The sequence below is a fragment of the Drosophila mauritiana genome, chromosome X, assembly GCF_004382145.1.
Source record: "Drosophila mauritiana strain mau12 chromosome X, ASM438214v1, whole genome shotgun sequence".
NCBI lineage: Eukaryota > Metazoa > Arthropoda > Insecta > Diptera > Drosophilidae > Drosophila > Drosophila mauritiana.
Genome location: NC_046672.1, coordinates 5,685,411 through 5,711,999, shown reverse-complemented (window position 1 = coordinate 5,711,999; position 26,589 = coordinate 5,685,411). Strand labels below are relative to the sequence as shown.

General features: G+C 45.3%; 4 protein-coding genes across 6 annotated transcripts; 1 reads left to right on the top strand and 3 right to left on the bottom strand.

Moving 5' to 3' along the window:
- Positions 1 to 229: 229 nt before the first annotated feature.
- Positions 230 to 3,854, top strand: LOC117148834 (serine hydroxymethyltransferase, cytosolic). Of its 2 annotated transcripts, XM_033316486.1 has the most exons (4): positions 230 to 430; positions 495 to 714; positions 2,139 to 2,338; positions 2,516 to 3,854. In XM_033316486.1, the coding sequence occupies exons 2-4, from the start codon at positions 505 to 507 to the stop codon at positions 3,720 to 3,722; spliced, it is 1,617 nt and encodes a 538-aa protein (XP_033172377.1). In that variant the 5' UTR covers positions 230 to 430; positions 495 to 504; the 3' UTR covers positions 3,723 to 3,854. The 2 variants fall into 2 exon arrangements, with proteins under 2 accessions (XP_033172377.1, XP_033172378.1); XM_033316487.1 differs by lacking the exon at positions 230 to 430 and having other exon boundaries at positions 490 to 714.
- LOC117148832 (modifier of mdg4) lies at positions 3,836 to 8,818 on the bottom strand. 2 transcript variants are annotated; one of them, XM_033316484.1, is made up of 5 exons: positions 8,122 to 8,818; positions 7,340 to 8,009; positions 7,039 to 7,275; positions 6,822 to 6,971; positions 3,836 to 4,498 (listed from the first exon to the last, which is right to left on the bottom strand). In XM_033316484.1, the coding sequence occupies exons 1-5, from the start codon at positions 8,389 to 8,391 to the stop codon at positions 4,161 to 4,163; spliced, it is 1,665 nt and encodes a 554-aa protein (XP_033172375.1). In that variant the 5' UTR covers positions 8,392 to 8,818; the 3' UTR covers positions 3,836 to 4,160. The 2 variants fall into 2 exon arrangements, with proteins under 2 accessions (XP_033172375.1, XP_033172376.1); XM_033316485.1 differs by lacking the exon at positions 3,836 to 4,498 and adding an exon at positions 4,584 to 6,475.
- A 161-nt stretch (positions 8,819 to 8,979) lies between these two features.
- LOC117148788 (putative fatty acyl-CoA reductase CG5065) lies at positions 8,980 to 11,069 on the bottom strand. Its single transcript, XM_033316398.1, has 7 exons — positions 10,923 to 11,069; positions 10,556 to 10,841; positions 10,261 to 10,497; positions 9,720 to 10,206; positions 9,587 to 9,657; positions 9,409 to 9,534; positions 8,980 to 9,338 (listed from the first exon to the last, which is right to left on the bottom strand). Exons 1-7 carry the CDS (start codon positions 10,975 to 10,977, stop codon positions 9,116 to 9,118), a joined length of 1,485 nt encoding a protein of 494 aa, XP_033172289.1. The 5' UTR covers positions 10,978 to 11,069; the 3' UTR covers positions 8,980 to 9,115.
- Positions 11,070 to 12,962: 1,893 nt separating this feature from the next.
- On the bottom strand, positions 12,963 to 14,950 carry LOC117148789 (actin-5C). Its single transcript, XM_033316399.1, has 2 exons — positions 14,842 to 14,950; positions 12,963 to 14,195 (listed from the first exon to the last, which is right to left on the bottom strand). Exon 2 carries the CDS (start codon positions 14,185 to 14,187, stop codon positions 13,057 to 13,059), a length of 1,131 nt encoding a protein of 376 aa, XP_033172290.1. The 5' UTR covers positions 14,188 to 14,195; positions 14,842 to 14,950; the 3' UTR covers positions 12,963 to 13,056.
- Positions 14,951 to 26,589: the final 11,639 nt, after the last annotated feature.

Below are 26,589 nucleotides of genomic sequence, written 5' to 3'. Positions count from 1 at the left end.
ATTTTGATAAATTGTTAATGTCAATTGAAGAGGCACAAACGCTAAGCATTCGTACTATTACTGTTTTATTTATACAAATTTTAAATATTTATACAAAAATAGGTTGCTACCACCAGCGTTGCCAGACGGCGCGGAAAGCTCCTAAATCCAGCGATCCAACCACCCAAACAGCTGATACCTGTTAGTCTGGTAAATGTTGTTTACCAACGTAACGCGTGTTTTCGCTGCGTTGTATTTTCGGTGCCGAATATTTTGGATGCTGGCCAAGAGATAGCGCAGCGATCGGGTCGGAACTCTTGGGGGGCCTTATCACTGGGTCGGTCAGGGGTCACGGGTTATCGCTTATCAGCCGCCAGAGCGGCGGCGTCCTCACAGCTCCGGCGACTCTTTCTTTTTCACTTTGCGGCAGTTTCGATTCGAACGCAGCCGTGTGAGTATTAATAAAGTTCGTTGAAAAACATGCAGTAAAATCTATAGAATTCTGCTAATTACAGTTACATAGACATGCAGCGGGCGCGCTCTACACTGTCACAAAAGCTTCGGTTTTGCCTTAGTCGGGACCTGAACACCAAAGGTGCCAACCCGGTTAACTTCGATACCAGAAAGCTGAGCGGAGCTTTAACTCACGTCGCCGACAAAAAACAACCATCACCACCATCACCATTCTTGCCGGCGATCAGACGATATTCAGACTCCAAACAGAGCACTTTGAAGGTGAGTTCGCCGGAAAAGTCCAGCAAAGTGATGGGGAAGGGTGGCTAAAGTGTAGCTAATTGAGCCACTGGGACTCGCACTTCGATTGCCCTAATTCGCTGTGATCAACGCGGTGCGCAGAAAGTTAGTGTTTCGCTTCCAATTGCGACCTTGGAAGGTTCTCCAAGCCATGTGCTTCATGGGTTTCATCCAGCCATGTGTTCCCACAATACACTACCCCACCGTGGATCATGCCAACGATACCCGCTGGCAGTGTGGTTTATAGGGTATTCAACGTTGTTATCTCTTAAAAAGCGCTCATTGTTAAGTACCTATTTGCATAGTTTAATTGAGATCTTAAAGCATATGTACATAGTGTACTCATATATGTACCGTATTTGCATCAGTTTACTGTGAGTGTATTCAAACGTCGTTCAAAAGTGTGAATCTTTTTCATTCACATTCGCTACCTCGGCCTGAAACTCGTTTTTGGGCCCACTCGAATTTCTCGCACTTGTCTAAATATTCAAACTGATAGCGCAAAAAAAAGAATCTGGCATTGGCCATTAAATCGAATTTCCCATTCGTGTGGGCAGGTACATATTGAATCTGTATGTAAATAGATAGATATGCATTTTGCACTCGACTTGTGGCCAGACATTAGCGTTCAATTTAGGGGGAATCACCAGTTTCCAGTTTCTGCAGCTGAAATTTTGCCGGAAAGCGAATGTTTTGCGTGTCCAATTCATTTCTGTGGTGAAAATAGAAGAATCTGTCAGGGATTGTTAGTTAGCAGCTGGAAAAGTTGAAACAATGGGACTAGTAGAGGTACGTAATTGCTGGAGGAACCTACATACATATACACTTGTCCATTTTCTGCGAATATTCTCCACTTCGACTATATGTACGTTTCCCGATCTTTCCGAAGTGCGTCAGCTGCAGAGGGGGGCAGTGTCCTTATCGTCCGGCGACTTGAACTCGTGACCCAGACGGATGCTATTTACTTGGCGATTAGCGGATCACAAATAGACGCGCTCTCCCATCCGTGGGGGGTCGCATTCTCGATCATGGGCGTGTTATGGCACCCAAGATTGGCCAATCTAATCGGGGATCGGGAATCGGGGAAGCGGCTCTCGAGTGGTTGCCATGGTGCATCCAGGCATAATCTCCGGTTGGCGATAGCTGCGCCTTATCGCCGGAACTTTTCCAATGCTATTTGAACCCATTGAACCCGTATTTGTTTGTAACTTTTCGCAACCGACGGCGGGAACATAAATATTATTGTTGTTTCGAAGCGGTATGAAAACATGGCATAAAGCTGACCAGGCAACCGTCCGTTTTCCACGGTCCGCACAAATCCAACGATCGTCTTGGCGAGCGCATCGCACATTGCACAGCATTCCAATTACCGTATATAATATACAATACTATATAAATCCGAACAGAACATGGCCGATCAGAAAATGCTGCAAACCCCGCTGGCACAGGGCGATCCGGAGCTGGCCGAGCTGATCAAGAAGGAGAAGGAGCGCCAGCGCGAGGGTCTCGAGATGATCGCCAGTGAGAACTTCACCTCGGTGGCGGTCCTCGAGAGCCTGAGCTCCTGCCTGACCAACAAGTACTCCGAGGGATATCCCGGCAAGAGGTGGGTGCACACATAAGATTCCTCGCGGATCTGCAAGAAGACATCATGAACGAATCTTTAAATGATTCTATACCAGTTCTGATCTCATACTTACTGGTAGAGATCACCTTATTGGCTCTATGCCACATGAATCCCTGATGATCCTGCTCAAATCCTGGTCATCCCTTTGACTTGCAGGTACTACGGTGGCAACGAGTACATCGACCGCATTGAGCTGCTCGCCCAGAAACGCGGACGCGAGCTGTTCAACCTGGACGATGAGAAGTGGGGTGTGAATGTGCAGCCTTACTCCGGATCCCCGGCCAATCTGGCTGTCTACACGGGCGTCTGCCGGCCCCACGATCGCATCATGGGCCTGGATCTGCCCGATGGCGGCCACTTGACGCACGGTTTCTTCACGCCCACCAAGAAGATATCGGCCACATCGATCTTCTTCGAAAGCATGCCGTACAAAGTGAACCCGGAGACGGGCATCATCGACTACGACAAGTTGGCTGAGGCGGCCAAGAACTTCCGTCCGCAGATCATCATTGCCGGCATCTCGTGTTACTCCCGTTTGCTGGACTACGCCCGTTTCCGTCAGATTTGCGATGATGTGGGCGCCTACCTGATGGCCGACATGGCCCATGTGGCGGGCATTGTGGCCGCCGGATTGATACCATCGCCGTTCGAGTGGGCCGACATTGTGACCACCACCACGCACAAGACGCTGCGAGGTCCGCGCGCCGGCGTGATCTTCTTCCGCAAGGGCGTGCGCAGCACCAAGGCCAATGGAGACAAGGTACTCTACGATCTGGAGGAGCGCATCAACCAGGCGGTGTTCCCATCACTCCAGGGTGGTCCGCACAACAACGCCGTCGCTGGCATTGCCACCGCCTTCAAGCAGGCCAAGAGTGCCGAATTCAAGGCATACCAGACGCAGGTGCTCAAGAATGCCAAGGTCCTGTGCGATGGCCTCATCTCGCGAGGCTATCAGGTGGCCACCGGCGGCACCGACGTCCATTTGGTGTTGGTCGATGTGCGCAAGGCTGGTCTGACCGGTGCCAAGGCCGAGTACATCCTCGAGGAGGTGGGCATCGCCTGCAACAAGAACACTGTGCCCGGCGACAAGTCCGCCTTGAATCCCTCGGGCATCCGGCTGGGCACACCTGCCCTGACCACTCGCGGCCTCGCCGAGCAGGACATCGAGCAGGTGGTGGCCCTCATCGATGCTGCCCTGAAGGTGGGCGTCCAGGCAGCCAAGCAGGCCGGCAGTCCCAAGATTACCGATTACCACAAGACGCTGGCCGAGAATGTGGAGCTCAAGGGCCAGGTGGAAGAGATCCGCAAGAACGTGGCCCAGTTCAGCAGGAAGTTCCCGCTGCCCGGTCTGGAGACCCTGTAGGTGCTGCCTGCACCTCTCATTTGTCCCTTTTTTGTTCGCCTTCTGATTTACACCCTCGAAAAGTCCGCTTGTTAATATCATAAGTGGAATTAGTAGTTAAGCCATTAAACGCATTTCAGTTTACATACCATAGCTATGGAGTTTTATTTGGAATGGAGTGTCTAGTATTTACACGAAACAAGGATTTGTTATTCGAGATGAGTGAGTGGTTTGTTTCAGATGATGCAAGGGAATGAAATAAATGTTTTTAAGTATCATTGCAACAGTTGTAAATCAATTGGTAACAATGGTGTTAGTTTCCAGATGGCCTGCTATCCCTAACACTTTGATCAAACTAGGAGTTCCATTGCTCCAAATGGATAGCCAGTCATGGAGCCAGTAGTGGTCATGCGCAGATAGTTGGCCGCACTAAATGATAAATGAATGGCATACCGCGGCTCAGTGATCGCTGTACTCGATCTTGGTGAATCCCTTGGTCGAGCAGCCCATCTCGCGATGGAAGCGCGAGTTGTGTGTGGACAGGGACCACTTCGTCTTGAAGCTCTTCATGCAGATGAAGCACTCGTGCTCCTTGCCCTGGATCTCCGAGTGCCTGGAGGCGATGTGTCGCCGCAGCGCGTTCACCGACTTCAGCTGCCTGCTGCAGAAGCTGCAGCTCAGCGGCGCGAGGCCGGTGAACTGGACGTTCTCCTCATCGCTGCCAGCAGGTGGCGCTGATGCAGTTGCTCCGCCCTTGGACGCTCTGGCAAGCGTCACGGATCCTGGCTTCAAAGCGGCTGCAAGAGAGAGAGAGGGTTTCCAATGAGATCGGTGGACACAAGAGGGTTTTTATAGCCGCGCCCAGTGAGAAGTGCATTTCCGTTTGAATGGTTTACATGAATTCTTTTATTTTCTCTCCCGCTCTTTTTCGCCAACCCTGCAGCTATCTCGCTCTCTTTTCGAATTAAATTGATTAATTTAGTTCCGTTTCGTTGACGCGTGTAAATCAATCTACGTACTTAGACTTAGTGTGTGTTTGGGGTGGAATTGGAATCTCAGCTAGTTATCCATCCAGCTGCCCCAACTGACCCGTTAGCCCACATTCCGGCCGTAATCCCATTGCTTCGTTGATATATTCTTCATTCTTCGAGAGCGTTGCCGAAGTTGGATGAATCTAGTGGGTTGGTGGGTGGGTGGTTCTTCTGGAGGATTACGGCCGGCGGCTGGGAGCGGGGTCAATTTGGGCATGGTATGGAGTTTGGAGATATAACGTTAACTATATGTGTATACATAGATCGATAAGTAATACGTATGAGTTGTTTCATTTAACTAGATTATCTTTAGTATGTATGGGCTTTGAGTTTGTCTTGGAGAGGATTTCTACAGGTTTTTCCTTTCTTTTCGCTTCTTCTTCGTTTTCTTTTGGAAAATACTTTCAACTTATCCTAGCGTACGCGCTATGACTTCCGTTTTCACTTGGCTCGTGTGGGCTGCTATACTCAACTAAGTTACACCGAATAACTAAACTATGTATGTCCAATCGAATTTGTGGTGTCTTAAACTAAACTAGAACTAATTTAGCTAATTTACAGTCAACTGCCAACGCTCTAATGCTGAACACAGATGGTCAAAAGCGCGCCGGGTAATTGGATTTAATCGTATTTAAATTTGTACACAAGGGGTATATATTTTCTCATTTCCTCCTCATCTCTGCTTGTGAGCAAAGTACACAGCTTCCTTCCTGCGGAATCAAATTGGGCAGAGAATCTCCTTTGTTTTTGGGTTTACCTTAAGGTAGGTTAAGTTGCCTAGCTCTATATACAAAACTGAATAATATCAGAGTTTTAAAAAATACAATTGAGGTTGTTTAAGAGCTAAAATAAAGTGATCGATAGGGGGTAAGTATAACATTAGTTTCCTACAATCAAATTAAATCCTTGTGTTCTGTTCTCTTGCACATAGTATCACTCTATCTAAGCTAGCACCCGAAGTGCTCCCAAATCTTCCAAAATTCTTGTCATCTTGGGTATGTGTGTGTGTTTATATACATTATGTGGTGTGTCAATGGATTTCGAGGGCTTGTAACTTGCCGTCTGTATAATGAAGAAGTACCTAAAGCAAATGGTAGACTATAAAATACAAGTGGTACATGTACGCATTACGTGGACACATGACATGGCTTGGTCAACGACGGGATCACCAGCTCCACTCTCCGACTGACTCACTGACTGACTGACTCGACTTAGTGGCTATCAAGGTGTTATATATAGAACTATATAGGGATAAACGTTTCGTACTCCTATCTGCTTTGCATTTAAGTTGACAAATTTGGCTAGTTTTCGTTTCGGGGCCTTTGATGGAAACACAAGGGAATGGGCTGGTTGGGTTGATTGGTTGGCTGGCTGGCTGGCTGGCTGGCTGGCTGGCTGGCTGGCTGGCTGCTCGCTAAGCTGGACGTAATTAACTATATCTCTCTCCCCTATCCTTATATCCTATCGATCTCAATCCAGATGCAGTTGTAGATCCAGATCCGGCTCGCAGGCGATCGAGACTTACGAAGACGCATCAGTTCTCCGTCTTGATGGCCACCTTCTGCTCGTGCGAGATGCGTATGTGCTCCCGCAGGCTGTACTTGTTCTTAAAATTCTTATTACACATGTCGCATTTGCGCGGCGGCTGTGGGGTGTGTTGGGTGCGAATATGTCTCCAAAGATTAACCGTGGTTATAACCATTTTGCAAAACTGACATTCTGTCCACTTATTATTGGGCGAATCTAAAAATATACAGAAAATACGTACAATCAGTATAACAGTCTCGATTGCTGCTTGCGTCCTAAATCTCTGGGCAGAACACACCATTCATTTGGAGACATATTCGACAAACCACAACAACTAATAGTTAAATAAACATAACATTTAACAGATAAACAAACGAATGGACAAAACATAGCGAGCTGCGATTCCACCAACACTGAAGACATGAAAATACAAACTAAATGAAGTACAAACTTACAAAATAAGTAAACCAAATGCACTTATGTTCGATGTAATAAAAATATATCTTTAAATGGAAAAAAGCCCCTTAACCAAACCCAAGTCAGAGTAGCATCAGATACTCACCGTTCGTCCCGCTGGCCTTGCTGTCCGATTTGACCTGCGTCACAGACACCGTAGTCGAGGGACCTGTCGTCGCGCTGCCGCCACCCGAATCCTCCATCACTTGGCCGGAACCCGCACCCGGCGTCCCGCTGGCGGTGCCCAGCAATCGGGCTACAATGGGTAAATCGGTTCAATAACAATGGTAGAATTATATACTAATCGCCTAAATATAACTCACTCATCTCAATGGCAATTTCGGCGTTGTCCGCATCCGCCTGGTACTTCTCCTCCATTTCGGACTCGGTGAGTATCTCGTACTCGGATGAGTACTGCGCCACATTCTGCGCCGCTGCGGTGGTGGCATCCTGCGACGTTTGCGGCGTTGCTCCATCCGACAGGCGGTCATCCACCTCGCCGACAATGTAATCGGGTATGTCCATCTTGACGGCGCCGCGCAGGAAAGTCATCTCGGCAGCTAAAACATCGAAAAATATTATTAAAATGATTTCTAAGCAAGGTGGCATCCGCTCCAGACTCACTTTTCACTATGGTCTGCTCATCCTTGACGGCGTAGTCAACGGTTTCGGTGGTGTACATGTTGTCGTCGTCGTCCGAGAACGTGATCTTCCGCTTCTTAACCGAACTGGCCGCCGGCAGGGCTACCGCATTGGTGATGGTCAGGTGTTGCGTCTGCACTGGCGTCGTTTGCTGCTGCTGTGATTGCTGCTGCTGCTGTTGTTGCTGCTGCTGCTGCTGCTGTTGCTGTTGCTGCTGTTGCGGGGGCGCTGCCGATTGCACTTGGATGTGCTGAATCTGGGTGGTTTGTACATGGTGATGCTGCTGCTGTTGATGCTGGACCTGCAGCTGCTGTGCCGCTGCAGCTGCTGCGGCTGCGGCGACCACCTGCGATGGCACCTGGCTGGCGTTGGTGGCCTGCAGCAACGTGGCCGCGGGTATTTCGATGGTTTGCGTAGCTGTCTGCGCCTGGGCCACATTGGACACCTGCTGCTGCTGCTGCTGTTGCTGCTGCTGCTCGTTGACCGCGCGTATGGTGCTCGGTATGGTCTTGATCAGCTTGTGCTCGCTGATCAGCGGCGCCACCGGGATCTGCGGCTTCTCCTTCTCCTCGGCGGTGAGTCCTTGGACGGCCAGCAGCTCGGCAGTTTGCAGGAACGATTGCAGCGCCTCCTGCTGCACATTGACTTCGCCCTGAAACAGAAAAGGAATTAGTTGATAGGTTTCAAGCGGGATATCTTGTGGAATGAACTATATGAACATCAAGATGCTGGCATTGTAATACAATGGGCATTGATCGACCTACCTGGTACATAAACTCGATAATCGAGTTGAGATCCTCGAACTTGATGAACTTAAATATAATGACTGGATGCGGATGTGGGTTCTCCTTGAATATCTCCTTAAAGTAGGACGAGCAGGAGGAGAGCACCACCTTGTGGGCCTTGATCCTGCGTCCATCCACGCACAGGCTGACGTCGACGAAGTCATCGTTCAGCCGGTGGTTGTCCAGGGAGTAGGTGAGGTGGCGCAGGTAGTTGTTCCACCGCAGCGAGTACTGCTGGGTGGTGGCCATTGCGGCGTCCTCTCTGCGTCCGCCTCCTAGCCCTAGCCTTCTCCCGCTCTCTCGTCCGCTGCTGCTCCTGGTTCCACTGCCTCCGGCTCTACCGCTGCCTACGCCTCCGCCTCCGCCTCTTCCTCTTTCCAGTCCAATCCAATTAGCGCCAATTCCCAGGAAGGGAAGAAGCTGCCCGCCTTGGCAAAAAAGTGGCGAATATGGAACACCTCCGGTTTCTGCTGCCCTTTCAACGATGCGGCAACGTGTGGATCCCCTCCGGCGGAATTCGTTATTTGGACTAAGAGCGCTCGCACTCTTCGTTTTGACCGCTTGTACGGGGTTTGTTTACGGCGCTGTTCGCACACACGAATACGAATTTCTTATATTCTATGCCAAACAAAAATATTATACGCCTCCATTTTGTTTTCTTGCCAATTTCGGTGCAACCCTGCGGGTGCTGCCAGCTACCAGGTGGCTGCCATTCGAGCCGCCAGGTGGCGTGGGGCCAGCGCTGCCACATCGACAGAGCGACAATTTGGCGGGATATTTGAAATTAGCATTTCTACTTTTGCCAACGTAAAGCATAAAATGTGCAACACAGCTGTATAAAATTCCGATTTTAATTTAACTACAAATGCAAGGAATACGTGACAATTAAATGCAATTAACAGAATTAACCAATGCCGGAGAATATGTATATGTTTCTAAGCACTACATTCCTATAGTTGGCTTCGATGGCTGGTTACCACAGTCGCACTAGAAATCGGAATATCAGGCGCAGCAGGAAGCTATAGACGATGCCCCGGCACAGAAAGTCCAGCACGTAGAAGATCTTCACGCGAAAGCGGGCGGCACTGCTGCTCTCGGGACTCTCCTTCAGGAGGAACTCCTTGGCGCCGCGAATTCCGTGCTGGAAGAACTCCGTGTAGTTGATGTTCGCGTGCTGCATGAAGCCAAATGTGGAGCTGTAATGAAAGGATAGATCAATCAGAAGGGATACATCAATAAGAACTGTAATGTTAAAAGGGCACTCACACTTCGTTGGCCGGAACTACATCGTGCAGCGCCCGGAAATTGTCGTTCTGAAAGTGCCACTCGGTCATCGCAAACACTTGCAGCGCACTGAAGGCGGCGAAAATGCGGCGCTGCAGCTTCATCAGGCTGGAATTCTCGTATTAAACATTAAGCTTCCCCTTAAAATCCTGCAACTTACAAGGGCTTCTCATTATAGAGACGCAGCAAAGTGTCCACCACGATGGCCATGAGCAGGTGCATGGTGCAGAACTGAAAGCATCGACATGGTTAATCCATTATAGACAGTAGGAAAAGCCAACACCAAAACTCACCCGCACAAAGTGAAGAACCGGACAAGTGGTCATCCCGCCGCCGGGCAGCCAGAGTGTCTTCTCGAAGGGATTCTTGCGGATGAATGTCTTACCGATCTCGATCACCTCGCCCATAGTGATCGGCGATATATTCGCCGTGGCGCAGTTGACCACGTACAGATCGCTGTCCTTGGCCCGCGATTTCGATTCACCCATGAACTTGTACACCGAGGTGATCAGTGTGCGGGCCACAATATCGGCGGGCACGAAATCGGCCACAATATTGGGATCACAGTTCTGGGAGCGCAGTATGCCCACGCCGCAGGCCACCAGCAGTCCTGTGGGTCCATTGAAGTTGTCCGCCCAGCCGGGCATGGGTTCCTCAATGGTGGAGACCACTATCGATGGCCGGAAGATGAAGATGGGCAGCCTGTCCCTGTACTCATTGACCACCTGCTCGGCCAAACTTTTGGTGAAGGTGTACGTGTTCGGCTGAAAGTTTCCATACCTGCAAGGTGCATATCAAATAGCATGATAGTTTCCACTTAACTCCACTACTCACTTGAGATTGAAGATGTCCAGGATCTCGGTGTCGTAGGTCTCCGCCAACTTGATGGTGGTACGCCAGTCGGCCAACGGTGGATAGACGCGCTCCTCCACCTCCAGAACTCCCGGATTCGAGTAGGTGGTGGACACGTGAACGAATGCCTTCAGCTTGGGCCACTCCAGGGCCAACTTGACCAGCTCGTGGGTGCCACGGGTATTCAGTAGTATGGCCGTGCTCAGGGCATCATCGAAGCTAAAAGATGATGTATTATTGATTTGTATATCCTAACCTGGACCACATATGTACGCACCGCACACTGGCCGCCGAATGGTAGACAATGTTGACATTGCGCAGCCGCTCCAGATCGGCGCTGCCAATGCCCAGGCCCAGCTGCTCCACGTCCCCGGCTATGGCCACCAGCTTGGAGCGGGCATCGGGCTGTTCCCTGCGCAGCCGTTCATACAGCCTCGTTTCCCACTGCAGCTGCAGGCGCTCCTCAATTGTGTGGCCCTTCTTGGGCCGCATCAGCACGTAGATGCGGCCCAGTTTTGGACAGGAGCGCAGCAGCTTTTCGATCAGTGCCTTGCCCACGAAGCCTACACAGAGATACCAATACATTTCAATTCACCATCATCTTTTTCAATCTTCATCTTGCAAAGTCAGTCATAAATACCCACCGGAGGCGCCGGTCACGAATATTTCCTGATCCTCGAAAGCTTCCGGTATGGTCATGGTGGTTCGGTTGTTGAGCTCCCGGGTTTCCGATGTCGTATATCAATCCGCACGTGTCGCTGCTCCAAGTGCTTCTGTGCGAAGTACGGCGGACTCAAGGCGGGAATATTGAAATCCGGCCAATCGCGCCGCTGACCTATGGCCAAAAGGGATCACATCGCTGAATATTCAGTTGGTAGGCTCACACTTTGTAAGCGTAGAGTGCGATACCCTGTAGAAAGTGGGGAAGCCAACATTTCGCATCATATTCACATAGAAACCGCAAGTATGCCCAATTTTAGCCCTAGAATACTAATATATACTTAGTTTTTGTATATTTTTATTGTTTTACTCTTAATTCGTGATGATGAGACGTACTGATTATTCTAACTACATATTTATATATGTATGTATGTATATTTAAACGATCAAGGTGCTACGAAATCCGTTGCGAACAAAAACAAAGGGGAACAGCTAGAAACGCAAGAAGAAGAGGAACGAGATCAACAAAAACGGAACCGTTGAACCTCAAGAATCAAAGGAGAAAGCACAGAAAGATGACTTTTACCGTAGCACCCGAGCGCCAAATCAAGCAGACCCCATAATTACACTGGCAGAAATGATATCGAAGTCGAGCTAATACTTAAACAGTTTCTTAATAATATATTCAAATAATAATCTATGCACTTGTCAAGAGAATTAAGTAAGTCTATAAATTCCAATTCGCACCACCTTTTTTTCAATGCACTGCATTGCCCGTGCGAGTCAGAGAAAGATAGAAAGATGGGTGCTCCTTCTCTTTGGCCGCATGAATGGAAAATGTTTGGGAAAAACCGGATAAACGGCGCTTGCAGCCGCTGCTTTTGGCCAAACTGGCGGATGAAACTATGCCAGCGATTTGTGTTAGCGTGTTTGCCTTATTATCTCGACTTTTATTTGGATCTTGGCCATTTAAAACGGAACTTTAATCGCATCATTAGCCCGCATGCGTGCGTGCGTGCGAGCGAGACAGCCGCTGGTCGTCGCAGCCTTAGTTCGTCGACCTCGTGCCCTCCTCTTTACCCTTTTCCGAAGACAACCGTTGCAGTAACGGTTGTTAGACAATACACATGTAGCAAGTTGTTCGCTTGTTGTTGTTTCATTTCATCAGTTTTTCAGTTGCATTTTCACATTTTAATTAACATTTTCAGGCGTAAACTTATCAATCGATACGCATGCAATTAGAAAAGTGTACAAATCAAAAAAAAATACATATGTATGTATGCTTGTATGCTTGAATGTGTGTGAATATCGCACGCGAAACTGCAGCCAAGTGTGAGTGTGTGTGTGGGTAATTTTGCCGGCCGGCAAAAAAAGTGGAAGAGAAGTGGAGAGACAGACAAAGAAGTGAGAGAGGAGAGGGCGAGGAGAGCAGCAGAGAGCGGGGGAAAGAGAAGACAGCTTTGATTTTCCTTTTTGTGTTTTCATATTTTTGTTTCACTTTGTTTATAATTACATCATAATTAAAAAATAATACATAAGGTTGCTGACGAATTGTACAAAACGCTAGTGTGTTGTTTGTGTTTTGCAATGTGTGTGTGTTCTTTTTACGCTTTGGGAAATATCTTCTTTAAGTTCTTCTTTATCTTGATGTCCTTGTCATGCCGCTAGTGTGTGTGAGCTTGTGGGTGTGCGTGTGTTGGGTGTTGTTGGTGTGTGTGGAATGGCAGAATATGCATTTTCGCTCATTTTCATTTTTTGTAGTTCTTGTTATATTAAAGGTTTACAAATAAAAAAAAAACAAAAAATACATAGTATATCATATCATATCTCATGTGGAATAAATTAATTATATTAATACGCTGGAACCACACAACACGCGCCCAAAACGATGATGATAATGATGATGGTGTGCAGGTGGTTCCGCTCTTTTCATCTTGTAGTTGGTGTTGTTGTTGATCTTGTTGTGCTGCACTCCAAACTTCCACCACTCGCACTTGCACTTTCGCTGCTGCTTCCTCGACTTCTACTCCTCCTCCTGCAGAATCAAGATCATGATCACGATCCTGATCCGCCTTCTCATCCTCCGTACGATCCTCTTGCCAAGACAAGCGATCCTTCTTAGAAGCACTTGCGGTGCACAATGGAGGGGCCGGACTCGTCGTACTCCTGCTTGGAGATCCACATCTGCTGGAAGGTGGACAGCGAAGCCAGGATAGAGCCACCGATCCAGACAGAGTACTTGCGCTCTGGTGGGGCAATGATCTTGATCTTCATGGTCGACGGGGCCAGGGCGGTGATCTCCTTCTGCATACGGTCGGCGATGCCAGGGTACATGGTGGTGCCACCGGACAGCACGGTGTTGGCATACAGATCCTTACGGATATCCACATCGCACTTCATGATGGAGTTGTAGGTGGTCTCGTGGATGCCGCAAGCCTCCATTCCCAAGAACGAGGGCTGGAACAGGGCCTCAGGGCAGCGGAAACGCTCGTTGCCGATGGTGATCACCTGTCCGTCGGGCAGCTCGTAGGACTTCTCCAACGAGGAGCTGCTGGCAGCGGTGGCCATCTCCTGCTCGAAGTCGAGGGCAACATAGCACAGCTTCTCCTTGATGTCACGGACGATTTCACGCTCAGCGGTGGTGGTGAAGGAGTAACCGCGCTCGGTCAGGATCTTCATCAGGTAGTCGGTCAAATCGCGACCAGCCAGATCCAGACGCAGGATGGCATGGGGAAGGGCATAACCCTCGTAGATGGGCACGGTGTGGGAGACACCATCACCGGAGTCCAGAACGATACCGGTGGTACGACCGGAGGCGTACAGCGAGAGCACAGCCTGGATGGCCACATACATGGCGGGTGTGTTGAAGGTCTCGAACATGATCTGGGTCATCTTCTCACGGTTGGCCTTGGGGTTCAGCGGGGCCTCGGTCAGCAGCACGGGGTGCTCCTCGGGTGCCACACGCAGCTCATTGTAGAAGGTGTGGTGCCAGATCTTCTCCATATCGTCCCAGTTGGTCACGATACCGTGCTCAATGGGGTACTTCAGGGTGAGGATACCACGCTTGCTCTGCGCCTCATCACCCACGTACGAGTCCTTCTGGCCCATGCCGACCATCACACCCTGGTGACGGGGACGTCCCACAATCGATGGGAAGACGGCGCGGGGAGCATCGTCTCCGGCAAATCCGGCCTTGCACATGCCAGAGCCGTTGTCGACAACCAGAGCAGCAACTTCTTCGTCACACATTTTGTAAGCTGCAATGGAAAAAATGCAGATTTGCCATTAGTCTTCGGGTACTTTCGATTTGGCGATGTAGAAATGGCAAAAAAAAAAAAAAAACTGAGAATTTGCATGTTTTCTTGGACCGCGCTGATCTACCAAAGTAAAATTGTCATAAAAAACTAACGTGTGCAAATAAAAAACACTTAATGCAATTTTAATACTTTTCCACTTGTGTTTTTTTAGAACCAAATTTTAATCTTGGGCAAATTATGACACTGTTGACGAAAAAAAAAAAAGAAATATACATAACTACTTTTCCGACTAAAAACTAATTTTCACTTGCAATCGCATTGTAAAAAGAAATTAAAAGAACAGTTACAAAAAAAAAAAGGCCCCGCCCCGAAAAATTAAAACCACAATACGAATAAGCCGAAAAGGGAGGGGAGAAACTTCTGGACGGCACTTAACGAATGCCGGTGCAAAAGAAAGCCGCCAAAGAGAGCACAGTTGCCTGTGTGTGCGTCGTGTGTATGCGCCCTTAAAATGGCGGCTGCCTTAAACTCGAATTGGAACTCGAAATTAATTTATAAAAAAAAAAATAAAAAAAAACTATAAATGCACTCTAGAAAAGTTAACCATTAAGAGCCGCGAAACTTTTCAAAGCCAGTTAAACTTTACCTTTTAGTTTGATTTAACAAATTCAAGGCGTGAAAACTACTGTAAACTCAAGTGGCGAGGCTGAGCTAAGCGACCGCACGGTTTGAGAGGAATGACTGGAATGAACCGACTGAAAGTGGCTGGTGAATGTTGAATGCCAGTTAACTGCGTTTTTCAATCGCTGCCTGCGTCGACGTCGCCGTAGGCGTCGCTCCCTCTCGCCGTCTCGCTCGCTCAGCGCCGTGGTCGCTGTGAGTGCGAGGGAGAGCGCTGGTGTGTTGAGTTGCGGTGGCCAAGTTTTGTGACCATATATGGTCATGTTTCGAGGCGAAAACCAAATCGTCGTCTGGCTTTCGCTCTCTCACACACACATACACTCTCTCTCGTTATATATGTGTGTATATGAACGATTGCTCGAAGGTTTTCTCCATTTTTGCAACTACAACTTTGAAAAACCGGCAAAAATTTCTGCTTAAGCCAAAACGGCTGCCTACGTCACTATTTTCAAGAACCTGATCTAGTTTTATAGATTATAATATGCATATACATATGTATGTACATATATGGATGATCTGGTGTCTTAGGGCGTGGGAAAAAAAGAAAGTGTTGGCGAATTGATTTGCAATTCGTAATTTGGCATATCTTTGGGTGAAATCGTGACACGCCCACATCAGCGAGCTTGGCTTTTATCACTTTATTAGATCCTAACTTTTGAGTTGAGGCTATTGAATTGCTTTGGTTTTATAATTTCGTATATCCTGAAATCTGCAGTTGTAATCCTGATTCTTGAGTTATGGTATTTGAAACCCTGGTTTTGTGAATTTTGATGTCTTTCGAAACGTTTTGATTTTGATTGACAATTTAGGGCCAAACTTGGGTATTTTTGGAGTTTTGGTCAATACAATAACTCTTTAGCTCGTGGCTAGTATTTTTTGATCACTTTCAGCACTGGCACATAAAAAAATGTTTTGTTTACAAAAAAATCACACATTTTCCGCGGCTTTTCTCGATTTTCTTGGTGGGAGTGGTTCGATGATGTTTTGTTGGTGGGAAGGGGGAAGCTACTTACATTTGGTGTGTTTTATTAAAATTAATTAAATAAATATAAATTAAGTCTTTCGGTTTGGTGTCTCTGGATTAGACGACTGCTGGCTGATGGAGCGGCTTTGTGTCGGGAGGAGTATCCACACAGCACAAGAACTCAAACGGTAGTGATATGAAAACTGGTCCCGCCGCCCGTTTTATAAAGCCCGCTTAGCGCTAAAACCTTATCAGCCGCAATGCTCTCCGCTCTCAAGTCGCGTTCAAAACTTTTACCATATATGGGTATGAATTGTTCGCCGATTCGGTTTTCATTTACGGAGAATTTCCTCTGCCCAAGTGCAACTGGGTGTGCGTGCGTGTGTGTGTCTTGTATATCGCCATGTATAGTGTACTTCCATGGGTCCTATCAGTTGTGGCATGTGATTCAGCTTGGGGGTTACTCATATTCGATACTTCAGTTGGTTATCTTTATGCTGTGATGGTAACGGTGCTTTTACACATTTTTTCCCCAACTACTCATTGTATGCCAAAAAATATATGTACATATTTTTGTCGTAGTTTTATTAGTAATGTACAGCGGTATTAAAACATTACAGAAATAATTCATATTAGCTTACGTTTACTGTTTGAGAGCAACTTTTTTGTAAGGACATTGAGTTCCAATAAGAAATTGCTATCTGCACTTCAAATTGGTTTTTCGAGGGACCATTGATCAATTATGTTTATAAAAGAATAAAAACAAACATGTGCAACACACGCTTCTTTCCCTAAGCTGTTGAACATCCTCTAGTAGGGCATTCACTAGTCGTGAAAAACACACCTTACTAAAGCCGGTTTTAACAATAACGGCGAAACAGCTGCCAGACGAGAGAAAAGTACACAGCAAGAAGCATTTGAAAAATGATGCTGGTCCTAAATATGCAGCATTTTGGCACAAATTGATCATTTCGTTGCATAGCTTAGGTGTTAAAGTATGTGGCTATTGGAAGTGATTGGTTTCTTAATAGTTTTGAATAGTAATAGTGCAAATATTCATTCATAAAAAATAGGTAATCGATATTTGCAGTGCAGTCTATGCGTTTGCGCAACAGAGACGAAGAGAGAGACGCCTCACACACAAACACATGCTGTGTAAGCTGCTCTCCCTCTTTTTCTCTCTCTCTCTCTGGCTTGCGGCATTTTTCCAGAGGCTGTGGTGACTCAGTAAGCATTTCTTGTTGTTGCCCCAATGATAAGCGTCCGATTCTAAATTCTCTTCCAAATAATTTGTTTTATTTTTTTTTGTGTGTCTTTTCAAGTCGAACTATGAAACTGTTCGAACAATATTAAATATCGCATTTGTTATGGAAAATGCATTCCTATCAGGCGCCTTTATGTTTTTCGCCAAAACTTCGTCAGCGTGATTGCGTTTGCCGGTCGTGCCATCTCGCTCGCACGCGGCTTGCAAACAAAAAAGTGAAAGAGGGAAAGCCGCCTGTGTTGTTGCTATCGTTGGCTGCACACACATGGCAATAAGTAACCATATTGAAGACTTATTTATTTGCGCGTTTTCGTTGACTAATCTTTGTTTAAATAATTGCCTATTTCGAGCCAAAATGACGCATAAAAGGAAACGGCAACATGCGGTGCGTTGAGCATGCGTGAGCGAGATGGCGCTAGAGAGAGCGCAGCATAAAAAGAAAACAACAAGCGGGCGAGTGGCGAGACACGAATACACACACGCACACATGGTCAAAGGAGTGGCTCCAACGTCGGTGACGTCGCGCCCAGCCACAGACCCCGCCACGCCCCGCCCCACCCTTCCTTCCGCTGCCCCGCACCCCTCTCCAACCCCTACCGTTTTGCCGCATTTGGTATTGCCATCTCGCTTTTTTGGCTTTATTTCGCTTTTTGATTAAGCCAAGAAACTGAAATCAAAGAGGACAGTCCGAAAATTGCGAATCTTCCAAAAAACAACAATTGCACATGCACTGGGTTCGGCGAAAAACGCAGAAATTCAAGATTTTTGGTCAGGCATCATCTTTAAAATATCATCAGTATAAGAAAATAATAATACATTTAAGGTATTTATTTTACTTTACAAAAGCTTTATTTTATTGAAATATAATTAATATCGGAAATCAATGCAAAATATGCCACTTAATTTCAGTTCTTTATCATAGTCAACATGTTTTTGTAGAAAATTCCACTAACTGATGTTCAAACAAATACAAATTATTCTCATTCTTGGAAATACTCGCCGACGTCATCGCGAAATTCTTCAGCATTCTTCGATTAAAGAAGAGAGACAGCGAGTGACACAATCTTATCTTGCAGACGAGTCTTTGGAAATGGCCCCGGCTAACGGTGAAAAACATATAGCCAAGAATGGAGCGATCGCCAGGCGATGGAAATTGGCTTCAAATTGCTCCGAATATGGCCAGTTGGTCAGTTGATCAGCTCGTTCTCCTTCTCCTCCGCATTCTCCTACTCCACCCGAAGACGCTTCTTTGATCGCTTCTTTCTCGAATGTACATATTCATTATGTATTTGGTGTTTGGCGTCGATCAGCCAGCTTTAATGGCCATAAAACGTGTCTTGGTTTGTGGGCCACATAACAGGCAGCGAGATCTGGAAAAATGATGTGACAGTGGAAATGAGAAATAGGTGCATCTGCAAAGATTTTGGTTCAGAGTTGATGTCATTCATGGAAAGACTCATTTATGAATATGAATTTTTTTTGAGAAATATGCATGTATCATTTGTGTTTTCCTATTCTATTCTATTCACTCTTTGGAACGCAATCATTCCTTTTTTGTTGGCTCTATTTGCTTTTCTGAAGTTCGTTGCTCGATCGTTTAAGGCAACGAAAAAACTCGCAGAAATTTCCCCGGGCCAACGGCTTCGGTTTTCGGCACTATTAACCTTGCGCCACAGAATTCAAGAAAAAAAGCTGTTTTTGAAGGGAAACAGTTCGAAAAAGCGCCGGAATCCGACGGAGGGACGGTGATGGGGGTATCGAAACTAGAAATACTGAAATGGCCAAAAACAGCGCGTTGATGTTGACTTTGAAACCGCTATTAAGCGAAAAGCAACAACATTTAGCCATGATCAACGACCTTTCTCCAAAAGTACGTAACTCGTCACGTTTTCTACGCTCACACACGTCAAGCGAAGTAAATGAAATAAACAAGTTGAGCGACTTGGGCCAAAGCCATTGTCAAGGTCATTGAATGTGAAAATTTTCGTACATTTTTCGCATTTCATTTGGTTTTCTTCCATTTCCATTATTTTTCGTGCACGCACCGCCAGGGTTGCCACCCCACCCCTTTTCGCGTTATTTTCATAACTATGTATGTTTGTATGTACGTATGTATGTTTGTTTGTTTCGCATTTCAACAGCTGGCATTGCAGTTAACCGCTTTTGGCCATCTTCAAGTTGCAAATACATTTTCACTCCAGCGTTTTTGGCCATTTCGGCATCGCAACGCAATTGGAAAAATTAAATACAGCCATTAATTGCTTGTCTTAATTAGTTTGCGTGCACAAACACGTTGGAAAAGTGGTTGATGGAAGGGAGGGTGGTATGTAGAGGGGATGGGGATGTACGTAAGTTTGGATCGTGCGTTTGCAGTCGGGGGAGTTAAGCACCCGAAAACGAAGGCCATGGACGGTTAGTTTGGCCAAAAAGGCGAAAAAACGTTTGAAGAAATCTCGAAATCTCAGCCAAGGATTGAAGAACAGCACCGCTCAAATTTTTAGCACCAAAACTCCAGATCATGTCTAATAATTAGTGTTCATTACAAAAACTTCACCAAGAATTCACATGAACCTATTGAATGTAAAGTTGCTAGTATTTTGGCCTCCACTGTGGCCATTAAAACATCTTTCGCTCCAAATGAAAATCCAGCTATGTCTATATAGTAGCACTCGGAGTTAATCGGGCTTGCTTTCGCGCGATCAGTCGTATACATAAATGCCAACACGAATTTATGTTAATGTAATAATGCTAAATCGCCAAATTCCATGGCGCTAATTGCTCCGTTAATTGCCCATCGCACTGCATTGCCGACATTGTTGCATCTGTCGTGGGGGCGTAACTACGCCCACCTGTCTGCAAAAGTCGGAAAATGCGCGAGTTGCAGACGCAGCGGGAAAGCGAAAGATATGAATATTTCGTTTTTGCCATTTTTGCGTGCTTTTCGCCAGATTTCACTCAATTTCAGTGGGTGGCTGGCTAGACTGCTGTGGCCATAACCAAACTATTGCTTATATTATTATTATTGTTATTAGTATAGAAATATCCAATGTACTATAACAATATTAATTTTCATTTATAGCACTCTTCAAAATAAATTACTGCTAATAAATATGTGCAAGTGAACTTTCAGTGAACTGGTTAAATTGCTTGAACTTTCCTGCCACAGTCAAACTTCTTGAACATGGACGATAGGTAAGCCGCATTTTGGAACTTCTCTTTAATTTTTATAGTTTTAAAATCATATATATTTCTATTTTGTAGGTTAGGTGTGGCATAAGTAGGTAGGTGTCTTTAAGCCAAGTAACCAATGTAAGCAAGCCCAACTGTGAGTTCTCGGTAGCACATTATGGTTTATTTATAGTCCTCTGTCTCATGGCAATTGCTCAATAAAATAGTTGACTGTGGAGGGTGAAAAAAAAGTTTCATTGAGTCATTTAGTCGGGCCACCAGACAGACACACTGCACTGCACTCACGCCCATTGAGTGCTATTACAGGGAGGCCAGTGGGAGCCAGCCTCTCAGACTGAAAGGTGCAAGACGTGCGCACAGCGCTGGCCACAAAAATAGTTGTCAATACCAACAGCCACTAACTTTCAGTAGAAGTATTGACAAAGTCGAGATGTAATATTACTATAGAAATGGGTTTTCTTTTTTCAATAAATGGAGGGCACTAACGTTGTGAGCACAACTGTACCCACATAGCTCAGACTGGAAGACAGACCCCTCCGCATCTCTTCACCTGTCTCCGTCGACTCTTTAGTTGCTTTCTTGACTTGTTTATTGCGGCGTCAGCTTTGGCGAGACTTTATTTCTTGTTGCCTTTTTGTTGAACGTACATCCATACATACATACTAAGTATGTATTTTCGCTGTGTTCAGCTGCAGCAGCTGGTTTTCGTGCTTCTTGTTGCTGTTGTCGCATCTGATTAGCGCCAAGTGAAGCTGCTCCAAGCTGGCCATGAAAGAAATGTGGGCAAAAAAGTAGCGAAAACCACACGTCGCTCCGTCTCACGTGTGGGAGGGTGCCGAGGTCTGCGGAGGCAGCAACTTGTAATCAGTCTTCGCTACTCGAGCGGCAGTGGAGACGGGGCATTAAAGCCGGTGAGGCTGGGATAAAATTAGCAAGGCGATCCTAAGCAGAGTGCTACTAGCATTTTGATTCCTAAAAAGTTACACAACCTAATAACTTTGAGTTCAAAGAAAAATCTTTGGAACATACATATGCATAATTTGCTAGCCGATTTCCGGCTGAGTTCTGTAAGACTCCAAAAATAACTCTGGCTTCTAGCGATACATTTTTGCGCTCCATCCATAATTTTATGCACATAATTCCAGCGTATTTTGTTACATTAATTTGGCGTAGTCCAAAACAGGGCCAAAACAACCTCTGGCTCAGTCTTGCATTTATAAGGTTAGAGCAACATATTTGCATGGTGAAGTAACTACGCAGAGATCGCATTTACAGTAAGCTGTGCTTAATGATGTCTGTAGAATTATTATACGCATACTATTTGGAAGTCTGTGTGCTGTTAAGCCAGTCTCTGCTGTATTTAGCGAAATCGAAAACAAAGAATGTGGGTTGCAAAAACTAAAACCTAAAAGTGGTTTTAATGAAATTTTCTATATATCATATGCGTGTATGCTGGTTTTATGTGGCAAACAAACACACATGTGCGCACTGCGCACACACATTTGCACACATGGCGACTGTGCAATGTATTATTGTTTGTAGGCCCACATCGACGCACACCCACTTCCCATTCGGATTCCCATTCCCATTCCCATTCCTGGGGTTCTGAATTTTTCTGTTGTCTTCTGCTTTCTCGCAGGGTTGGCCCGTTGCGGTCTACTGCCATCAGCTGGGTGCTGCATGTGTGTGCGTGAGAGCAGCGTCAATTAAGCCAAACACAAAAAAAAAAAAAAACAATAAGGGGACCGAAGCGAAAATACCCTATTCTGTGATGGTTTTGAGCTCTCAAACTTTATATGAAGTCCCAAAAGGTTATAATACATACACATACCAAGTTTCATATCATTTAATGCAAGGACAACAGAGTTACAATAGTTAGAATTTATCTCTTCTGGCTTCACTATCCACGAAGTTCTTTTGAAGAGTTTTCAACATTTCAATAAAATTCCAAATGCACACAACTCTATGAAAAGAGTATAGAAAACATTGCCGACAATGAAATATTCAAATAAAGATGCCATTTTTTTCGCGGCGCTTTCCACCTCTAATTACACAAATTGAAAAGCGCACACGTGAGCTTTGCTTCTTTAGCCGCTGCGGGTGTGTAACGGGCACACGTGTGTGTGCATCCAGGACCGGCCACGCCCAGATCCCCGACAGATATACGCCCCCGCCCCCGGGAGTCCGCCGGAATCCGGATTGAGCCGGGCGCAAAGCGGAAAGCATTGCGTGAGGCCCAAATCGGGCACTCAGCATAATGCCCGGGGTACTTAGGCCCCAGATCGTGCCAAGCAGATAGTTAGACCCGCCCCGCCCACTTTCCAGTGGGTGCGACATGCGAGGAGCTCGTTTGTACTAGTACTAGTTTTGTGTTCGAAAATTTTCTGGATTTTTCCATCTGCCCATCTGGGTTTTCAAGTTACAAGTCGAAAATCTGTTGATTCTTTTCAGCTCAATCAAAAGTATTGAAGTGATTTATTTTAGTTGCAAATCTTAATGCAAACTGTTAATGAACTTGACAGAAATATTGCAAACAGGTTTGTGTATGATAAATTATCGCTTGCGTTTCGCAAATATTTAAATTTATGTGAAACGTGAGGGGTTGCAGTTTATTACACCGTTTGTTGCGGAACTGCTGCTACAAGGGAATTGTAACTAGTAACGAACGCTGCGCTAACGTGTATAAATAGCTTTCCTTATAAACCAACGAGTATTGAAAAACTGAGTAATGCCCGCTAGTTCAATATTGATCGAATTCCTGTTAAAGATAAAAATAAGCCAGCTCCTTGGATTTCTTATCTGGCAAAGTTAGTCATCAAAACACCGATTTGTTAGAACAATGTACTTTTTGTAGAAATAAGTTAAGTTTGTTTTGATAAATACATTTTTGTTCGTTGAATCTTAATATGCGCTCTATAGCTTATCAAATTTGGTTCTTTTGGAATTGTGTGTTCCCGGAGATTAAGAAGTGTACAACTTAGTACAACTCCCGCATGATTTCACTAGTGCCCAAAATATTTGCATTATCAGGAGAATAAACCCTGTTACTTATTGCTCATACCATTATCTTGTGGCCCTTATCCCTTAACCTCTCCCTATTTTTTCCATATTTTTTCACTCGCATGCGGGTTGATTCGAAAACCATTTCATTGGCGCCCAACGTTCTGTTATCAGGCACATAGGCAATATTTTACTGACGGACACGTAGGACCATTACCATTTACCCACAGCCAATAAATAATAATGAAATATATAAGTGGCCGAAAGTGTGTATTTATTTCAACAGCGATTAACTAATAAGAGTGATAAGAGGGCGCTGAAAATGAGTATACACTATATGCGTACTTGGCGATAAGTCGGCATAAGTAAGTTGGCTGAGTCACAAACTGTGCCACCTGACCGATCCGAAACGCTATAGCCGCCGATCTTGGGCGATAGCTTCAACGTTAAGTGGGAGTGACGCGGCGGCTTTAACTAGATCGTGAGTCATCCGGATTCCAGATGACAGTGGGTCGACTTTGAGAGTGGGAAAACAAGACGAAACTGGGTTTACATATAGGTTAATTATTCGTTGATCTTCTGAAACAAGAAACGCCTTGCCAAAACAAAAAACTATAAATATTGTAAACAAATACAACAACGTTGTAATTTGATTTGATTTGAATGTTTGTTTTTCCCGAACCCCACAATATCGTCTAGTCACTCTCCGGAACTTTTGACTGACATATTTGCATCTACGTACTATATGAGTCACAAGTTCGGCTTTCGTCCAGCTCAAAGTCGATTCCATGTTTTTGAAGTGAATCATCAACCCCGAATCGTAATGTACACTTATTGGCTGGCGTTGTTTTGCATATGAAACAGCAAAATGAGTAGAAAACAAGCAAAAACCGAGGGACAAACAAACTGAAGGCGAGAAGAAAACAAAATCCATAAGAAAATAACAGAAGACCGCCACCTACAAAACCAACAACGGGCAGAAGTTAAACGGGTTAAGCGGTAAACCTACGAAATGGGTAAAAATAAAGGAAATATAAAGCGAATCCCGCTCCGAACGAAAAAAATTATAAATAATTGAGCCGGGAGCACCGTTTAGCATAAAAACACACAAACACTTTCTGCGACGATGATGAACGTAGCTATCGTAATGACGATAATGGCCATGATCATCGGAAACCGTTTGGCGATCGCTTGAAAAGCACAAGCACCTGCCTCTCAACAAAGTAGAGAGATAGTACACTCGCCAAAAAATACAATGTAAGATGAAGATTTATATAAATTCTTTGGTTGCCTTCAGAGATTCGAGCAACTTGGTTCCATTTTAATGCATGGTCTGGGAAAATATAACAAAACTTAACTTGAAACCTTTTTTTTTAGAGTAATATAAGGGGGCACTGATTAAAAAAGTCCAAGAACAGACCGCCCATTGTTGACAGTTACGTTTGAAATTGCCAGGCCGCTTGAAAAGAGAATGGAAACGCGAAGAGTAAAGAAAGCAAACATATAACAGAAGCAAAGACAGAAACAGAAGCCAAAGCAGCGGCACAAGATCCGTAAAAAAAGCAAAACTCGTTTCCCACCAAGCTGCAAAAAAATACTTGAGATAACAGTCAAGCTGCGGGACTCAGACCCATCAAAACATGACGTTCTATGGCAAAATTGCTATAAATACTAAAGATAAAGTGACGATCGGACCACAGCAGATTTTCATATTTTCGTGGTGCGCTTCGTCACCACGTGAACTGCATTCCACGCGCATATGGGCAAAGATTGAGTTCTTAAAGTTAAAGATTATGCCTCGTTTCTATCGTACTAACCCCAGGTGTGTTTAACAAATGAAAATGCTGGTAGAAGAAACAGTTTACAGATAGTCTGCAAACGGAGACACACATTCGCAAGAGAACTCTTTTGGTTTGAAAGTCGGTTGCTGACGGAAGAATTCAAATGGATCCCTGCAATATTCGAGTATTACCCGATATTTGGGCGACTTTTCACTTTCGCAATGCCGATAATAAAATCAGCGAAATGGGATTGTTCAGTGCGTACAAATGACATCCGAATAAATTCGGTAGAGAAAAAAAAAAACATGGAAGAAAGAGCGCCAAACAAACACACAATACACAAATACACAATGTCAACGTTTTTGGCATTTTTCATTTAATTTCGTATAATTTATTTGGGGCTTCGAGCAGCGCACATATGTATTCGCTATATAGTATATGCCGTATGTATATAAGTTGAAGCCATTGACATTGAGCTGTCGCTGCCCGTTTTTGGCCGTTGGCATTTTGAATGGAAAACGAACAACAAAAAAGCGAGGCTTTTATCGGTTTTATCCCAAAAACGTACAATGTATCCAACAAATGTCCAAAAGCAACGAAAAGCAAATTGTTTTGATCAATCGATGTTGTCTGTATCTGTGCTTGTGTGTGCGAGTGCTGAAATGTAACGAACTATTTTCGAAAAACTGAAACTAAAAAGCGGAAACTCAAAATGTTGCCCATATACAATTGATACATACATACATAGATCGTGGGCGTAGTCATACGTAATCCCCAAAAGTGGAAACCCTCACCTGTAGCTTTAGGGATATACATACATACGTACATCCATGCATACATATGTACGTATGTGTTCTATATGGCGTTGCATCCGCTGTTTTACTAGCTCAGGAAATCAACTGTTAGCCAAATAATTCCAAATTTGGTCACTCAATTTGAGTGGCGATGAGTTTTTGGCCAGACTCTCTAATGCACAGCAAGTGTGGTATGTAAATGTGGTCACTAAGTACATCGAATGCATTTCAGATGCGTTAATGTATCAGATATCCGATCTATTAGGTAACTCTGCTTTATCCGCTGACGAACCGTTGTCCATTCAAATCCTCATCAGATATTCATCTCCGTATCTCCCTTGCATTTCAAATGGCAAAATTTGTTGTTGTCCGTCCGTCCGTTTGTTCGCATGAAAACGGCAAACGGACAATGCCACAAAAGATGAAAATGATCGAGCCAAAGCGGTTAACAGTTAACGGGGAAGAAAGGCGGAAAGAAAGGGGAAGAGGAAGACATGACTTTCACTAGCTAATTAGAATTTCAGTGAGCGCTCGCCAAATGAAATGCAACAACAACAATGTGACATTTTTATTTTTAGTTTTCAATTATTAGGCAAATTTTTGCGAAAGTCATTTTGGAATACCGTTGACTGACCGCTGCACTCTATAAAAAGAAGAAGAAGCAAATGGGTGATGAGGAGAAAGGGAGTTACGATCTTGTGACACTGATCTAAAACGTTTG

What these genes read in the sequence shown, in the direction of transcription:
- LOC117148834 (XM_033316486.1), top strand. Translation starts at nt 505, where the DNA reads ATGCAGCGGGCGCGCTCTACACTGTCACAAAAGCTTCGGTTTTGCCTT. An exon ending in CCAAACAGAGCACTTTGAAG is followed by an intron (nt 715 to 2,138) that starts GTGAGTTCGCCG and finishes AAATCCGAACAG; the next exon opens with AACATGGCCGATCAGAAAAT. An exon ending in GAGGGATATCCCGGCAAGAG is followed by an intron (nt 2,339 to 2,515) that starts GTGGGTGCACAC and finishes TTTGACTTGCAG; the next exon opens with GTACTACGGTGGCAACGAGT.
- LOC117148788 (XM_033316398.1), bottom strand. Translation starts at nt 10,977, where the DNA reads ATGACCATACCGGAAGCTTTCGAGGATCAGGAAATATTCGTGACCGGC. An exon ending in ATTCGTGACCGGCGCCTCCG is followed by an intron (nt 10,842 to 10,922) that starts GTGGGTATTTAT and finishes ATCTCTGTGTAG; the next exon opens with GCTTCGTGGGCAAGGCACTG. An exon ending in CATTCGGCGGCCAGTGTGCG is followed by an intron (nt 10,498 to 10,555) that starts GTGCGTACATAT and finishes ATCATCTTTTAG; the next exon opens with CTTCGATGATGCCCTGAGCA.
- LOC117148789 (XM_033316399.1), bottom strand. Translation starts at nt 14,187, where the DNA reads ATGTGTGACGAAGAAGTTGCTGCTCTGGTTGTCGACAACGGCTCTGGC.
- LOC117148832 (XM_033316484.1), bottom strand. Translation starts at nt 8,391, where the DNA reads ATGGCCACCACCCAGCAGTACTCGCTGCGGTGGAACAACTACCTGCGC. An exon ending in CGAAATTGCCATTGAGATGA is followed by an intron (nt 6,972 to 7,038) that starts GTGAGTTATATT and finishes TACCCATTGTAG; the next exon opens with CCCGATTGCTGGGCACCGCC. An exon ending in CAAGGCCAGCGGGACGAACG is followed by an intron (nt 4,499 to 6,821) that starts GTGAGTATCTGA and finishes TCTCTCTTGCAG; the next exon opens with CCGCTTTGAAGCCAGGATCC.